This window comes from Pristiophorus japonicus, chromosome 13 (assembly GCF_044704955.1).
Source record: "Pristiophorus japonicus isolate sPriJap1 chromosome 13, sPriJap1.hap1, whole genome shotgun sequence".
NCBI classification, from domain to species: Eukaryota; Metazoa; Chordata; class Chondrichthyes; family Pristiophoridae; genus Pristiophorus; species Pristiophorus japonicus.
In genome coordinates this window covers 109000011-109018971 of record NC_091989.1, presented here as the reverse complement: position 1 = coordinate 109018971, position 18961 = coordinate 109000011, and the positions used below count along the sequence as shown (strand labels likewise).

General features: G+C 50.0%; 1 protein-coding gene across 2 annotated transcripts in view; it reads right to left on the bottom strand.

Moving 5' to 3' along the window:
- Positions 1 to 18961, bottom strand: part of smpd3 (sphingomyelin phosphodiesterase 3) — a 694292-nt gene that overhangs the window by 213826 nt on the left and 461505 nt on the right. For both annotated transcript variants that reach the window (XM_070896805.1, XM_070896804.1), the window contains exons 7-9: positions 12693 to 12782; positions 10707 to 10770; positions 8893 to 9049 (exon numbers count right to left, since the gene is read on the bottom strand). In XM_070896805.1, coding sequence (XP_070752906.1) covers positions 8893 to 9049; positions 10707 to 10770; positions 12693 to 12782 — 311 coding nt within the window. The remainder of the gene's footprint in view (positions 1 to 8892; positions 9050 to 10706; positions 10771 to 12692; positions 12783 to 18961) is intronic.

The following is an 18961-nucleotide window of genomic DNA, read 5'->3' as shown; positions in this document are numbered from 1 at the left end:
AATCACTTGTCCCGATGTCACTGGCCCTGAAATCACTGGCCCCGATATCACTGACCCTGAAATCACTGACCCTGAAATAACTGGCCCTGAAATCACTGGCCCTGAAATTACTGACTCTTAAACCACTGACTCTGAAATCACTGGCCCTGAAATCACTGGCCTCGATATTACTGACCCTGAAATCAATGGCCCTGAAATCACTGACTCTGAAATCACTGGCCCTGAAATCACTGGCCCCGATATTACTGACCCTGAAATCACTGGCCCTGAAATTACTGGCCCCAAAATTACTGGCCCCGATATCACTGGCCCCCATATCACTGACTCTGAAAGCACTGGCCCCGAAATTACTGGCCCTGAAATCACTGGCCCTGAAATCTCTGGCCCCTATATCACTGCCCCTGATATTACTGGCCCTGAACTCACTGACCGTGAAATAACTGGCCCTGAAATCATTAGCCCCGATATCACTTGCCTTGAAATCACTGTCCCTGAAATCACTGACCCTGAAATCATTGGCCCTGAAATCACTAACCCCGATATCACTGGCCCTGAAATCACTGGCCTCGATATTACTGGCCCTGAAATCACTGACCCTGAAATCACTGGCATTGAAATCAGTGGCCCCGCTATCACTGGCCCTGTAATCACTGACCCTGAAGTCACTGGCCTCGAAATTACTGACTCCGAAATCACTAACTCCAATATCACTGGCCCCGAAATCACTGGCCCCGATATTACTGATCCTGAAATCACTGACCCTGAAATCACTGGCCCCGATATCACTGACCCTGAAATCACTGGCCCCGATATTACTGACCCTGAAATCACTGACTCTGAAATCACTGACTCTGAAATCACTGGGCCCGAAATCACTGGCCCTGAAATCACTGGCCCCGATATCACTGAACCTGAAATCACTGGCCCTGAAATCACTGACTCTGAAATCACTGGCCCTGAAATCACTGGCCCCGATATTACTGACCCTGAAATCACTGGCCCTGAAATTACTGGCCCCAAAATTACTGGCCCCGATATCACTAGCCCCCATATCACTGACTCTGAAAGCACTGGCCCCGAAATTACTGGCCCTGAAATCACTGGCCCTGAAATCTCTGGCCCCTATATCACTGCCCCTGATATTACTGGCCCTGAAATCACTGACCGTGAAATAACTGGCCCTGAAATCATTAGCCCCGATATCACTTGCCTTGAAATCACTGGCCCTGAAATCACTGACCCTGAAATCACTAGCCCTGATATCACTGGCCTTGAAATCACTGTCCCTGAAATCACTGACCCTGAAATCATTGGCCCTGAAATCACTAGCCCCGATATCACTGGCCTTGAAATCAGTGGCCGTGGTATCACTGGCCCTGAAATCACTGGCCTCGATATTACTGGCCCTGAAATCACTGACCCTGAAATCACTGGCCTTGAAATCAGTGGCCCCGCTATCACTGGCCCTGTAATCACTGACCCTGAAGTCACTGGCCTCGAAATTACTGACACCGAAATCACTAACTCCGATATCACTGGCCCCGAAATCACTGGCCCCGATATTACTGATCCTGAAATCACTGACCCTGAAATCACTGGCCCCGATATCAGTGACCCTGAAATCACTGGCCCCGATATTACTGACCCTGAAATCACTGACTCTGAAATCACTGACCCTGATATTTCTGACCCTGAAATCACTGACCCTGCAATCACTGTCCCCGAAATCTCTGGCCCCGATATCACTGGCCCTGAAATAACTTGCCCCGATATCACTGGCCCTGAAATCACTGGCCCCGATATCACTGGCCCTGATGTCACTGGCCCTGAAATCACTAGCCCCAATATTACTGACCCTGAAATCACTGGCCGTGAAATCACTGTCCCTGATATCAGTGGCCCTGAAATCACTGGCCCCGATATTACTGGCCTTGAAATCACTGGCCCCGTTTTAACTGGCCCCGATATCACTGGTCCTGAAATCACTGGCCCCGAAATCACTGGCCCCGATATCACTGGCCCTGAAATCACTAGCCCTGAAATCACTGGCCCTGAAATCACTGGCCGCAATATCACTGGCCCTGAAGTCACTGGCCCCGATATCACTGGCCTTGAAATTACTGGCCCTGATATCACTGGCCTCGAAATCACTGGCCCCGATATCACTGGCCCTGAAATCACTGGCCCCGATATCACTGGCCTTGAAATTACTGGCCCCGAAATTACTGGCCCTGATATCACTGGCCCCGATATCACTGACCCTGAAATCACTGACCCTGAAATAACTGGCCCTGAAATCACTAGCCCTGATATCACTGGCTTTGAAATCACTGTCCCTGAAATCACTGACCCTGACATCACTGACCCTGAAATCACTGGCCCTGAAATCACTAGCCCCGATATCACTGGCCTTGAAATCACTGGCCGTGATATCACTGGCCCCGAAATCACTGGCCCTGAAAACACTGGCCCCGATATCACTGGCCCTGTAATCACTGACCCTGAAGTCACTGGCCAAGAAATTACTGACCCTGAAATCACTGACTCCGAAATCACTGCCCCCGATATCACTGGCCCCGAAATCACTGGCCCCGATATTACTGATCCTGAAATCACTGGCCCTGAAATCACTAGCCCTGACATCACTGGCCTTGAAATCACTGTCCCTGAAATCACTGGCCCTGAACTCACTGGCCCTGAAATCACTGGCCCTGAAATCACTAGCCCCGATATCCCTGGCCTTGAAATCACTGGCCCTGAAATCACTGACCCTGAAATCACTAGCCCGGATATCACTGGCCTTGAAATCACTGTCCCTGAAATCACTGACCCTGAAATCATTGGCCCTGAAATCACTAGCCCCGATATCACTGGCCTTGAAATCACTGGCCGTGGTATCATTGGCCCTGAAATCACTGGCCTCGATATTACTGGCCCTGAAATCACTGACCCTGAAATCACTGGCCTTGAAATCAGTGGCCCTGAAATAACTGGCCCCGATATCACTGGCGCCGATATCACTGGTCCTGAAATCACTGGCCCCGAAATCGTTGGCTCCTAAATCATTGGCTCTGAAATCAGTGTCCCCGATATCATTGGTCCTGAAATCACTGGCCCCGCTATCACTGGCCCGAAATCACTGGCACCGATATCACTGGCCCCGAAATCACTGGCCCTGATATCACTGGCACTGAAATCACTAGCCCTGAAATCACTGGCCTTGAAATAACTGGCCCCGATATCACTGGCGCCGATATCACTGGTCCTGAAATCACTGGCCCCGAAATCGTTGGCTCCTAAATCATTGGCTCTGAAATCAGTGTCCCCGATATCATTGGTCCTGAAATCACTGGCCCCGCTATCACTGGCCCGAAATCACTGGCACCGATATCACTGGCCCCGAAATCACTGGCCCTGATATCACTGGCCCTGAAATCACTAGCCCTGAAATCACTGGCCCTGAAATCACTGGCCCTGAAATCACTGGCCCCAATATCACTGGTCCTGAAATCACTGGCCCCGATATCGCTGGCCTTGAAATCACTGGCCGTGATATCACTGGCCCTGAAATCACTGGCCCTGAAAACACTGGCCCCGATATCACTGGCCCTGTAATCACTGACCCTGAAGTCACTGGCCAAGAAATTACTGACCCTGAAATCACTGACTCCGAAATCACTGGCCCCGATATCACTGGCCCCGAAATCACTGGCCCCGATATCACTGGCCCTGAAATCACTTGTCCCGATGTCACTGGCCCTGAAATCACTGGCCCCGATATCACTGGCCCTGATGTCACTGGCCCTGAAATCACTAGCCCCAATATTACTGACCCTGAAATCACTGGCCGTTAAATCACTGTCCCTGATATCAATGGCCCTGAAATCACTGGCCCCGATATCACTGGTCCTGAAATCACTGGCCCCGAAATCGTTGGCTCCTAAATCATTGGCTCTGAAATCAGTGTCCCCGATATCATTGGTCCTGAAATCACTGGCCCCGCTATCACTGGCCTGAAATCACTGGCACCGATATCACTGGCCCCGAAATCACTGGCCCTGATATCACTGGCCCTGAAATCACTAGCCCTGAAATCACTGGCCCCAATATCACTGGTCCTGAAATCACTGGCCCCGATATCACTGGCCCTGAAGTCACTGGCCCCGATATCACTGGCCTTGAAATTACTGGCCCTGATATCACTGGCCTCGAAATCACTGGCCCCGATATCACTGGCCCTGAAATCACTGGACCCAATATCACTGGCCCTGTAATCACTGGCCCCGATATCACTGGCCTTGAAATTACTGGCCCTGAAATCACTAGCCCTGAAATTACTGACTCTGAAATAAGTGACTCTGAAATCACTGGCCCTGAAATTACTGGCCCCGAAATTACTGGCCCTGATATCACTGGCCCCGATATCACTGACCCTGAAATCACTGACCCTGAAATAACTGGCCCTGAAATCACTAGCCCTGATATCACTGGCCTTGAAATCACTGTCCCTGAAATCACTGACCCTGACATCACTGACCCTGAAATCACTGGCCCTGAAATCACTAGCCCGGATATCACTGGCCTTGAAATCACTGGCCGTGATATCACTGGCCCTGAAATCACTGGCCCTGAAAACACTGGCCCCGATATCACTGGCCCTGTAATCACTGACCCTGAAGTCACTGGCCAAGAAATTACTGACCCTGAAATCACTGACTCCGAAATCACTGGCCCCGACATCACTGGCCCGATATCACTGGCCCCGAAATCACTGGCCCCGATATTACTGATCCTGAAATCACTGGCCCCGAAATCACTGGCCCCGATATTACTGATCCTGAAATCACTGGCCCTGAAATCACTAGCCTTGATATCACTGGCCTTGAAATCACTGTCCCTGAAATCACTGACCCTGACATCACTGGCCCTGAAATCACTGGCCCTGAAATCACTAGCCCCGATATCACTGGCCTTGAAATCACTGGCCGTGATATCACTGGCCCTGAAATCACTGGCCCTGAAAACACTGGCCCCGATATCACTGGCCCTGTAATCACTGACCCTGAAGTCACTGGCCAAGAAATTACTGACCCTGAAATCACTGACTCCGAAATCACCGGCCCCGATATCACTGGCCCGATATCACTGGCCCCGAAATCACTGGCCCCGATATTACTGATCCTGAAATCACTGGCCCCGACATCACTGGCCCCGAAATCACTGGCCCCGATATTACTGATCCTGAAATCACTGACCCTGAAATCACTGGCCCTGAAATCACTGGCCCCGATATCACTGACCCTGAAATCACTGGCCCCAATATTACTGACCCTGAAATCACTGACTCAGAAATCACTGACTCTGAAATCACTGACCCTGAAATAATTGGCCCTGAAATCACTAGCCCTGAAATTACTGACTCTGAAATCACTGACTCTGAAATCACTGGGCCTGAAATCACTGGCCTCGATATTACTGACCCTGAAATCAATGGCCCTGAAATCACTGGCCCCCATATCACTGACCCTGAAAGCACTGGCCCCGAAATTACTGGCTCTGAAATCACTGGCCCTGAAATCTCTGGCCCCTATATCACTGCCCCTGATATTACTGGCCCTGAAATCACTGACCGTGAAATAACTGGCCCTGAAATCACTAGCCCCGATATCACTGGTCTTGAAATCACTGGCCCTGAAATCACTGACCCTGAAATCACTGACCCTGAAATCACTAGCCCCGATATCACTGGTCTTGAAATCACTGGCCCTGAAATCACTGACCCTGAAATCACTGATCCTGAAATCACTGGCCCTGAAATAACTAGCCCCGATATCACTGGCTTTGAAATCACTGGCCGTGGTATCACTGGCCCTGAAATCACTGGCCCTGAAATCACTGGCCTCGATATTACTGGCCATGAAATCACTGACCCTGAAATCACTGGCCTTGAAATCAGTGGCCCCGATATCACTGGCCCTGTAATCACTGACCCTGAAGTCACTGGCCCCGAAATTACTGGCCCTGAAATCACTGACTCCGAAATCACTGACTCCGATATCACTGGCCCCAAAATCACTGGCCCCTAAATCACTGGCCCCGATATTACTGATCCTGAAATCACTGACCCTGAAATCACTGGCCCTGAAATCACTGGCCCTGAAATTACTGACTCTGAAATCACTGGCCCCGATATCACTGACCCTGAAATCACTGGCCCCGATATTACTGACCCTGAAATCACTGGCCCTGAAATCACTGACTCTGAAATCACTGGCACTGAAATCACTGGCCCCGATATTACTGACCCTAAAATCACTGGCCCTGAAATTACTGGCCCCGAAATTACTGGCCCTGATATCACTGGCCCCGAAATCACTGACCCAGAAATCACTGGCCCTGAAATCACTGACCCCGATATTTCTGAACCTGAAATCACTGACCCTGAAATCACTGACCGTGAAATCACTGGCCCTGAAATCACTAGCCCCGATATCACTGGTCTTGAAATCACTGGCCCTGAAATCACTGACCCTGAAATCACTGACCCTGAAATCACTAGCCCCGATATCACTGGCCTTGAAATTACTGTCCCTGAAATCACTGACCCTGAAATCACTGACCCTGAAATCACTGGCCCTGAAATAACTAGCCCCGATATCACTGGCTTTGAAATCACTGGCCGTGGTATCACTGGCCCTGAAATCACTGGCCCTGAAATCACTGGCCTCGATATTACTGGCCATGAAATCACTGACCCTGAAATCACTGGCCTCGAAATTACTGGCCCTGAAATCACTGACTCCGAAATCACTGACTCCGATATCACTGGCCCCAAAATCACTGGCCCCTAAATCACTGGCCCCGATATTACTGATCCTGAAATCACTGACCCTGAAATCACTGGTCCTGAAATCACTGGCCCTGAAATTACTGACTCTGAAATCACTGGCCCCGATATCACTGACCCTGAAATCACTGGCCCCGATATTACTGACCCTGAAATCACTGGCCCTGAAATCACTGACTCTGAAATCACTGGCACTGAAATCACTGGCCCCGATATTACTGACCCTGAAATCACTGGCCCTGAAATTACTGGCCCCGAAATGACTGGCCCTGATATCACTGGCCCCGAAATCACTGAACCAGAAATCACTGGCCCTGAAATCACTGACCCCGATATTTCTGAACCTGAAATCACTGACCCTGAAATCACTGGCCCCGAAATCTCTGGCTCTGAAATCACTGTCCCCGATATCACTGGCCCTGAAATCACTTGTCCCGATGTCACTGGCCCTGAAATCACTGGCCCCGATATCACTAGCCCTGATGTCACTGACCCTGAAATCACTGACCCGGAAATTACTGGCCCTGAAATCACTGGCCCTGAAATCACTGGCCCCAATATTACTGACCCTGAAATCACTGGCCGTGAAATCATTGTCTCTGATATCAGTGGCCCTGAAATCACTGGCCCCGATATTACTGGCCTTGAAATCACTGGCCCCGATATCACTGGCCCCGATATCACTGGTCTTGAAATCACTGGCCCCGAAATCGTTGGCTCCTAAATCATTGGCTCTGAAATCAGTGGCCCCGATATCATTGGTCCTGAAATCACTGGCCCCGCTATCTCTGGCCCCGATATCACTGGCCCTGAAATCACTGGCCCTGAAATCACTGGCCCCAATATCACTGGTCCTGAAATCACTGGCCCCGATATCACTGGCCTCGAAATCACTGGCCCCAATATCACTGGCCCTGAAATCACTGGCCCCAATATCACTGGCCCTGTAATCACTGGCCCCGATATCACTGGCCCCGATATCACTGGCCTTAAAATTACTGGCCCCGATATCACTGGCCCCGATATTACTGGCCCTGATATCACTTGCCCCGAAATCACTGGCCCCGATATTACTGGCCCTGATATCACTGGCCCTGATATCTTGGTAATTTTCTGATAATTAACAAGAAGCTACTGGATCTATCCTTGAAAAGCAGTTGAGCATCACAGCGTTAGACCTTGTTTTAGGTTTTCAGTAACGAGTTAATTTTTGAACAATAGGTGAACAAGTGAATTTATAATAGTAATATGAGAAGATAGGTTTTTATGCAGCGAGTTGTTTTGATCTGGAATGCATTGCCTGAAAGGGTCGTGGAAGCTGATTCAATAGTAACTTTCAAAAGATAATTGGATAAATACTTGAAAAGGAAAACTTTACAGGGCTATGGGGAAAGGGCAGAGGAGCAGAACTAATTGGATAGTTCTTTCAAAGTGCCAGCATAGGCACGATGGGCTGAATGGCCTCCTTCTGTGCTGTAAGATTCTATGACAATATAATAGATAGACTGAGCGGCTCCTGGTGAGAAAACAATCGAGGACACAACCTCTGCTTGAAGCTATTATTTTGTACAAGAGTTTATTCTTTTTATACATTTCAACTAGGGAGCAAACTCACTCTCTCGTGGAACATTGAAAACCTACTCAACGATTTGAAGACTTCAGTACTCTCCTACTGTAGGGCCACCCTCAGTTTTCGGACCCCATCAGCTTCGGTTCCGGTCCTTGCCTCTGACTCCGACAGCCCTCTCACTGTTACAGTACCAGAAGGATTTCACCCTGTTGTGTTCAGTCTCTCTCACCACCTTTTCCCCATATTCCCCATGGGATTCTAATGCCCACCTCACCCCTCTCTCCCTGCAGGATCGTAGTATGATACACCAAAGGAGGCGGCCATTCGGCCCATCGTTCCTGTGCCGGCGCCTTGAACGAGCTATTCAATTAGTCCCACCCTCCCCGCCCGTTCCCCATTGCTTGTGGAATTCTCTCTCGTTTCACTGGGATGATCACGCTCCTCGTGGGGTGAGGGGCTCCCGCGCGAACTGTACCGCTTTCCAGCCGGGCTGGAGGCCTTCCTCGGAGTAGAGCGCGTAGTCGATCCTCCGGCCGCAGCCCTTCAGAGGCACCATCCTCCCCTTCTGAGAGTGGTTCTTGCTGTTGGAGAAGACCAGGTACTCCCTGCGGCCCTCTTCGTTCTCCAGCACCCTGTGGAGAAGGTGAAAGGTTACGGCACAGTCTGATCTCACGTCACAGTGGCTTTTGCTCCCAGAATGACGCTGCTGTTGAACTCATCACAGATGGGCAGGCAGAAGGGGCCTGGGGCAACAGATTTATTGGTCTGCTGCCATTCCCCCTGGAACATGTTCAATATTCATGGCACTCGAGTGTTGTTGTGTCAAGTCTCTATTCTCTGCTAATAGCCCCTGGGATCCTGTCACTCAGAGAGCCAGACACAACATGGTAAGGGAACGTTACAACAGTCACTGCTGGTATGGTCAGTTTGGGGACTGATACAATGACCGTTGTCAGTGAAGTCAGCACAGGTGCTGATCCACTAGTCACTGGCTGTGTTGGAACCAATACAGTCGTTGTTATTCAAGTGGTCAGCACAGGAGCTAATATACTGGCCACTGTCAATGTGGTCAGTACTGTAAGTGATACAGTTGTTAATGTTCATATGGTCAGCATGGGAAGCAATACAATGGTCAGTGTCAGTATGGTCAGAGGGGGAACTGGCATCATGGTTTGCCAATTTGCAACAGAAAGGTTTTTGGGCTAATTTATATTATGATGTTAAGAAGTTAAATTTGGGTCACAGAAGGTTAACTCCCAGCAACATGCAAGTTGTGTTGTATCTGGGAGACCAGATGAAGGAATCAACAGAAGTGAGTTTCCAGCACACCAAAACAGTTTAAAATAATGGGGACTGTTAGCACGTTGCAGAGTTTGATCTATAATGTTGGATTGGTTCCAAACATTGAACAGAGCAGGGGGCCTAGCCAAACAGGTGGAGGGTTTCCAATTCAAGCAATTACTTGATTGGCAACTTGGTAAGTCAATCCTCGACACAGAGAGCTGGAGGAGGGGTTACAGATCATGGTTTTGGCTTCCTCTACAGCTGGACTAAAGCAGCGTGGGGTAAGCCTGAGATTGAAAATGTGAGTGAGGCAGAGAACTCTCTTTAATTAAGTGTCAACTAATTCAGCGATATTGAGTAGTAAAATGAATTAAGGAAAAAGCTTACATAGTTTATTTTTGATGTTATGAGGAACAATAGGAAATAAGTAAATCTCACTGAAAATGGTTTTCTCTGCAGGCGTGAATTTCAGTAAAATAAATCTGTTTGTTGGATTACAGTTAGCCTTGTCTAACTAGCATTTATCTTACTGCCTTCTGGAAGGAAGGAGAAATGCATGTGGGGGCACTTGAGGGATTACAAGATCTGGGGCACAGAGAGGGTCATTGTTACAGCCCTGGATCATGCCAGCGTGTCACTAGATATCGGGCAATAAAGGTATACTCATTATCGTAAGGGACGTGAGGTGCACTTACAGGAGACTATCTAGTGCAGGCCAAAAATTTGTAACAAGTGGTCAAAGTCACAATGTGGTGAGTACAGGAACCGATACAGTGGTCACTGTCAGTGTGGTCAGTACAGGAACCGATACAGTGGTCAATGTCAATATGGTCAGTCCAGGAGCCGATACAGTGGTCACTACCAACATGGTCACTGCAGCAGTGTCCAACAAAAATTGATGTGAAGCAGGAATTTCAGAGACTGCAACCGCCTTTCCCCAGCGTCGAGAAAGGACTTCCCGAAAACACCAAACCTTGGGAGAGAGAGTGAAGGCTGGACACTTACTTCTGCAGATTATCTGGTGTGATGGTGTCTTCATCGTATAGTCCCTCTGGGTCCAGTAAAGTACCTGTCACACAGACACGTGCAATGTATCAAAGGCTTCACAGCAAACAAAAATCACTCAGAATAAACACAAAGCATCTCCTGGAGAGCTCCGTCACAAGCAATTAAACACTCTGAAACATGATGGATTCTGACAGACTGGAACAATAATCAAGACTCCGCTTTAATTAGAGATGGCCTTGTTCCTCAGTGGGGCTGAAACCTGGGGGGAGAGACAGTCGAACATTCTCGGTTTAGACTGACTGGCCCCTCATACTTTGAATGATACCCTCTTGTGCCCTTTTGACCCACAGCTGCCCCATCTACTAAGTGCACGCTCAAGTTTGTTGTTTTCTATTACATTAAATCTCAGATTCTTCCCATAATTTGATAATTCAGCATTCCGTTAAATCATATCACACTCAAGGCATATCTCCCCTGCTTCATAAATACAACCACACTTCCCACAGGCAGCAAGCTTCGGCCTAGTTCTTTAAATTGGTGCAGGACTGGACAGCTGTTACATGTTTACAGATTTAAATAGCTCACAGCTTCTGAGCACAACGTCTGGGTCATTGGATGTGACCACCAGGCACATTATCAACCTGAAAGCATTTAAATTTTTCTCACTAATTTCTCCGCTGTTAGGCCGACACCCTCGCCCCTCATCATGATGTGGCTGTCCCCACCGTTCCCCCACACCCCCCCCCCCTCCTTCACCACTACCCCTCCTTCCCACGCTCCCACCCCCCTCACTCCCCAGCGCCGCCTCCATCCTCACCCTCGTCACCACCCTCATGCAAGGTCAAAGTCCCTCACTGACATCTTCACTGCTCATCCAGCATTCCTGAGACCTGTACCCCTCAACTTCCCACAGCCTCACCTTGTGCTCATCATCCCTCCCCCTCACCATCAGCCCCGTGCCCCTCACCGCGATCCCGTGCCCCTCATCGCGATCCCTGTGTCCCTCCCCTGCACCGCGATCCCGTGCCCCTCACCATGATCCCGTGCCCCTCACCGCAATCCCTGTGTCCCTCCCCCGCACCGCGATCCCGTGCCCCTCACCAAGATCCCGTGCCCATCACCGCGATCCCTGTGTCCCTCCCCCGCACCGCGATCCCGTGCCCCTCACCGCGATCCCGTGCCCCTCACTGTGTCCCTCCCCCTCACCGCAATCCCATGCCCCTCACCGCGATCCCGTGTCCCTCTCCCTCACCATGATCCGTGCCCCTCACCATGATCCCGTGCCCCTCACCATGATCCCGTGACCCTCCACCTCACTGTATCCCTCCCCCTCACCGCGATCCCATGCCCCTCACCGCGATCCCGTGCCCCTCCCCCTCACCATTATTCCGTGCCCCTCATCATGATCCCGTGCCCCTCACCATGATCCCATGCCCCTCCCCCTCACCATGATCCTGTGCCCCTCACCGCGATCCCGTGCCTCTCACCATGATCCCGTGCCCCTCACCGCGATCCTGTGCCCCTCCCCCTCACCATTATTCCGTGCCCCTCACCATGATCCCGTGCCCCTCACCATGATCCCGTGCCCCTCACCCTCACCATGATCCCGTGCCCCTCACCGCGATCCCGTGCCTCTTACCATGATCCCGTGCCCCTCGCCGCGATCCCGTGCCCCTCCCCCTCACCATGATCCCGTGCCCCTCACCATGATCCTGTGCCCCTCACCATGATCCCATGCCCCTCCCCCTCAACATGATCCCGTGCCCCTCACCGCGATCCCGTGCCTCTTACCATGATCCCGTTCCCCTCGCCGCGAATCCATGCCCCTCAGCATGATCCAGTGCCCCTCACCATGATCCTGTGCCCCTCGCCACGATCCCGTGCCCCTCGCCGCGATCCCGTGCCCCTCACTGCGATCCCGTGCCCCTCACCATGACTGCAGGGACAGGACACACCAGTTGTTACTGTGGGACTTGCACTCACCGATGACCCAGGGCTGCTCCTCCCCGGGGCCCAGGCGGCAGGGGTCCTTGTAATGAGTGAACAACGAATGCTGCTGTTCCAGCTTGTCCTCTGAAAGATTAAGCAGGTCAGAGATCAAGGCCACATGCAGTTTACATCAAAATAACAATCTTCCTGAAGAAGTGCTTGTTGGGTATGGAGAAAGAGTCAGACTGAACACTGTGAGCTCAAAGTAAAGTGTGACCGTAGTCTTTTATTGTAGATCTCCAGAGTGCCTCTCCAACCTGTTAAGCCTCCTTAAATATCTGTGCTCCCACGGGATTATGGGATCCCTTAGGACTCCTGGGTATGAGCCCTCTTGTGGCTGTACAGAGTAAGTACAAGTTCACATATATAACAACACTCCCCCCCCAAAGACAGTAGTGTAACTATTTACAATGTGAGTCGATCTGGGGCCCTTCTTGCCCTGGTTGATCGTCTCGGTGTGAAAGCTGGTGTTGAATCATTTGTTGGGCCCTCGCTGGGCTGCATGGTGTGTTGGGCCCTGTAGGGCTGCTGTGAATGATGAGTTCTGCTTCGTGCCACTGGTGTGTATGTTCGGGGATCAAAAAATGTAGGGTCCAAGGTGGGTTGCTCAGGAAAGTCTGTGACTCTGAGTTTGATTTGTTCCAAGTGTTTCCGGTGAATGAGTCCATTTGAAAGTTTCACCCGAAACACCCTGCTCCCCTCTTTGGCCATGACACTGCCGGGAAGTCACTTGGGACCTTGTCCATAATTTAATACAAATACATTTGTATTTGCTTTCAATCTCGCATGACACATTTGCGCTATCATGGTATGCACTTTGTTGAAGCCGCCTGCTCTCTACCTGTTCATGTAGATCAGGGTGAACTAACGAGAGCCTTGTCTTAAGTGCTCTTTTCATGAGCAGTTCAGCAGGTGGGATCCCAGTGAGTGAGTGTGGTCTCATGCGGTAGCTAAGCAGGACTCGGGATAGGTGAGTCTGCAGTGAGCCTTCAGTTACCGTCTTCAAGCCTTGCTTGATGGTTTGCACTGCTCTCTCTGCCTGACCATTGTACGCTGGTTTAAACGGGGCAGATGTGACACGTTTGATCCTGTTATGCGTCATGAATTCTTTGAACTCAGCACTGGTAAAACATGGCCCGTTGTCGCTTACCAGGACATCGGATAGGCCGTGTGTGGCAAACATAGCCCGCAGGCTTTCAGTAGTGGCAGCGGACGTGCTTGCCGACATTATCTCACATTCAATCCACGTGGAGTACGCGTCTACAACCACAAAAAACATTTTACCCAAGAACAGGCCTGCATAGTCGACGTGTGCCCTAGACCACGGGTTGGAGGGCCAAGATCATAAACTTAGCGGCGCCTCCCTAGGTACATTGCTTAACTGTGAGCATTTATTACATCTGTGAACGCAGGATTCTAAGTCCGCATCGATGCCGGGTCACCACACGTGGGATCTGGCTATCGTTTTCATCATTACAATGCCTGGGTGGGTACTGTGGAGGTCATTGATGAAGATGTCTCTGCCCTTCTTGGGTCCACTACTCGATTGCTCCACAGAAGGCCGTCTGCCTGACATTTCATCTTTGCGCCGCTGGAACGTCTTTATCTCTTCCTGCCTTTCCACTGGGACACTGGACCAGCTCCTGTGAAGCGCACAGCTTTTGACTAGAGATAATAAGGAGTCCTGGCTCAACCAGGTTTTGATCTGCCGGGCAGTGACGGGTGATTGCTCACTCTCAAATGCTTCCATAACCATGGCGAGATCTGCGGGCTGCGCCATTTCCACCCCGCGTGGTGGACAATGGCAGCCTACTGAGAGGACCGGCGCAGACTTTTGTGCCTGGCCTGTGGCGGATGGCATAGTTGTATGCGGACAACGTGAGCGCCCATCTCTGGATGCGGGCCGATGCGTTGGTATTTATCCCTTTACTCTCGGAAAACAGGGATAGAAGTGGCTTATGGTCAGTTTCCAATTCGAATTTTAGCCCAAACAGGTATTGATGCATTTTTTTTACCCCATAGACACACACTAACGCTTCTTTCTCAATCATGCTTTAGGCTCTCTCAGCCTTAGACAGACACCTAGATGCAGAATCAACTGGTTGCAGTTTCCCAAAATCATTAGCTTGTTGCAATACACACCCGACGCCATATGACGACGCATCACATGCTAGTACCAAATGCTTACATGGATCATACAACACAAGCAATTTGTTTGCACATAACAATTTTCTCGCTTTTACAAAGGCATTTTCTTGGCTTTTGCCCCAAACCCATTCGTCCCCTTTTCGTAGTAAGACATGCAGTGGTTCTAACAGTGTGCTGAGACCCGGTAAGAAGTTACCAAAGTAGTTCAGGAGTCCCAGAAACGACCGCAGCTCCGTCATGTTCTGTGGCCTTGGTGAGTTCTCGATTGCCTCCGTCTTCGTGTTGGTGGACCTGATGCCGTTCGATGCAATCCTCCTTCCCAGGAACTCCACTTCAGGTGCCAGGAAAACGCACTTTGAGCATTTTAACCTGAGCCCCACGCAGTTGAGTTGATTAAGAACCTTCTCCAGGTTCTGCAGATGCTCGACTGTGTTCCGACCTGTGACCAAGATGTCGTCCTGGAAGACCACGGTGTGTGGGACCGACTTCAGTAAGCTTTCCATGTTTCTCTGGAATATCATTGCTGCCGATCGAATTCCAAACGGGCATCTGTTATAAACAAAAAGACCTTTGTGCCTGTTGATGCAGGTGAGGGCATTCGATGATTCCTCCAGTTCCTGCGTCATATAGGCTGAAGTCAGATCCAGCTTCGTGAACGTCTTTCCTCCCGCCAGCGTTGCAGAGAGGTCGTCGGTCTTTGGTAGTGGGTATTGGTCTTGCAGGGAGAAACGATTGATAGTTACTTTGTAATCGCCACAGATTCTGATGGTGCCACCTCCCTTGAGGACTGGAATGATCAGACTGGCCCACTCGTTGAACTCGATCGGGGAAATTATGCCCTCTCTTTGCAGCCGGTGTAGCTCGATCTCTACCCTTTATCTCATCATGTATGGTACTGCTCTCATCTTGTGATGGATGGGTCATGCCCCCGGAATTAGGTGGATCTGCACTTTTGCTCCTTGGAATCTCCTGATGCCTGGTTTGAACAGCGAAGGAAATTTGTTTAAGACCTGGGCACACAAAGTATCGTCAGCGTGCGATAGCGCTCGGATGTCGTCCCAGTTCCAGCGTATCTTTCCCAGCCAGCTCCTGACGAGCAGCGTGGGACCATCGCCCGGTACCACCCAGAGTGGTAGCTTGTGCACTGCTCCATCGTAGGAGACCTTTACTGCCGATTACAGGAATCAGTTCTTTCGTGTAAGTTCTTAGTTTTGTGCGAGCTGGGGTTAAGACTGGCCTTGAGGCCTTGTTGCACCACAACCTTTCGAAAGTCTTTTTGCTCATGATGGACTGGCTCGTGCCCGTGTCCAGCTCCATTGGCACTGGGAGTCCATTTAGTTCAACATTCAGCATTATCGGGAGACAATTTGTGGTGAATGAGTACGCCTCGTGTACCTGTGCCTCCTCGATCTGAGGCTCTGGTTCATCGTGATCCTCCGTGGGTCTGTCCTCCTCTGCAACATGGTGGTTTGCAGGTTTAACAGGCTTTGCAGCTCACCTGCACACTCATTGGAGATGTCCCATTGTTCCACAGCCCTTGCAAACGTACTCTTTGAATCAGCATGAATGGAAACGATGATCACCCCCGCAGCGCCAACAAGGTGTTAATGGCCTTGCATTGATCACCCTTGATGGTGGACTCTGATACATCTACGGACATGTAGCTGCAGGTATGTGCGACCTGCCCTGTACCTTACGATTTGAAAACAACACTGTTCTCTGCATCTTTGGGTTCGCTATCTGTATCTCGTCGCCAGTTGTTGTGTATGGAGAAAGAGTCAGACTGAACAGTGTGAGCTCAAAGTAAAGTGTGACCGTAGTCTTTTATTGCAGGTCTCCAGAGTGCCTCTCCAACCTGTGAAGCCTCCTTCAATATCTGTGCTCCCACGGGATTATGGGATCCCTTGGGACTCCAGGGGATGAGCCCTCTGGTGGCTGTACAAAGTAAATACAAGTTCATATATATAACAGTGCTCATAGAAACATAGAAACATAGAAAATAGGTGCAGGAGTAGGCCATTCGGCCCTTCTAGCCTGCACCGCCATTCAATGAGTTCATGGCTGAACATTCAACTTCAGTACCCCATTCCTGCTTTCTCGCCATACCCCTTGATCCCCCTAGTAGTAAGGACCTCATCTAACTCCTTTTTGAATATATTTAGTGAATTGGCCTCAACAACTTTCTGTGGTAGAGAATTCCACAGGTTCACCACTCTCTGGGTGAAGAAGTTGCTCCGCATCTCGGTCCTAAATGGCTTACCCATTATCCTTAGACTGTGACCTCTGGTTCTGGACTTCCCCAACATTGGGAACATTCTTCCTGCATCTAACCTGTCTAACCCCGTCAGAATTTTAAATGTTTCTATGAGGTCCCCTCTCATTCTTCTGAACTCCAGTGAATACAAGCCCAGTTGATCCAGTCTTTCTTGATAGGTCAGTCCCGCCATCCCGGGAATCAGTCTGGTGAACCTTCGTTGCACTCCCTCAATAGCAAGAATGTCCTTCCTCAGGTTAGGAGACCAAAACTGTACACAATACTCCAGGTGTGGCCTCACCAATGCCCTGTACAACTGTAGCAACACCTCCCTGCCCCTGTACTCAAATCCCCTTGCTATGAAGGCCAACATGCCATTTGCTTTCTTAACCGCCTGCTGCACCTGCATGCCAACCTTCAATGACTGATGTACCATGACACCCAGGTCTCATTGACCTTATTGTACATTTACAAACCCATGATTCTAGTGTACATTTATAAACCACACCAGGCAGCAGCATTGGGACATCCTTTAGAAGCCATTTTAAGTGGCAGCTTTATCGGTCAAGCGCCGGACAGGGAGCGGATTGTAAACTGAACCTTCACCTTCCTGTCCTCTGCACGACCAGAAAATGAACCACGAGACACGTGCTGGCCACTAGTCGGGAAGAGCTGCTGTAAGGAGCAGAAGAGGGCTCTGGGTTGGAAATTTCAGTTTAGGGGCTGGTCAGAAAGCAAAGTGAAAGTGTTACTCAGGCTGCTAACTGGGACCGTGTGGTGCCGTGTATTTTATTCATAGCAGAGAGGAACGAAAGTTAAAGTTAAAGGTGAAATCCACTATAACTGTTACTCTGTAGATTCGCTTATTGACGGTAAAGTAAAGCAACTTAACAATTCAGATCTGCCTCGTCTCACTGAAGGGTTAATCAGTCCACCTTTCGGAAGGTTGCAGAAGCGCCTGTGATGGTATGAGCCAGGATCAAAATATCCAGTCATATAACTGTTCCCCCCTCTAGGAGCTGCTATATGTCTCAATATTGGGTTGCGAGAGTCACCTCCTGATCCTGAGGGCACTTGGGGAGTGACCGGTGACACTAAGCCAGAGAATATCCAAGGCAGACCTGCAAACTGTAACTCGAACTAAAATGTTACTAGTGAGAGTAATATTCCTAATCTTAGTAATATTGCTAATGTAAGTAATGCTCCTAATATTAGTAATCTGCTTTATGTTAATATTCAGTGAATATTCATAAACTGCAAAGCATACCTCAGAATTCAAGCCCTTATCCCATCTCTGCTATATCCCTATCCTAATCCTATCCTGTCCCAATCCAGATCTGACCCCTCCCATCTCCCAATCCAGATCTGACCCCTCCCATTTCCTAATCCGGATCTGACCCCTCCAATCACCCAATCCGGATCTGATTCCTTACCCTCTCCCAATCTGGATCTAATTCCTTACCCTCTCCCAATCCGGATCTGATTCCCTACTCTTTCCCAATCTGGATCTGGTTCCCTACTCTTTCCCAATCTGGATCTGATTCCCTACCCTCTCCCAATCTGGATCTGATTCCCTACCCCCTCCCAATCCGGGTCGGATACCCTCTCCCTATCCGATCCCATTCTACTCTACCTATCCAGATTCCCTCATTACTCTCCACTTTCTCACCCCTACTGTAAAGTGGCCATTGAGTGTGAGATGGGCTGCGGTTCTCTCCACCATTGAGGTACAGGTTCCCACATGAAGAACTGCCACTTGGGTGAGACATCAGAATGTGCCCCCATCCAGTGAGGAATCAGTACCTTTGGCAGTAGGGTTCACGGGGCGGGGTGGAAATTATTAAAACTGAATGGGTTTAAA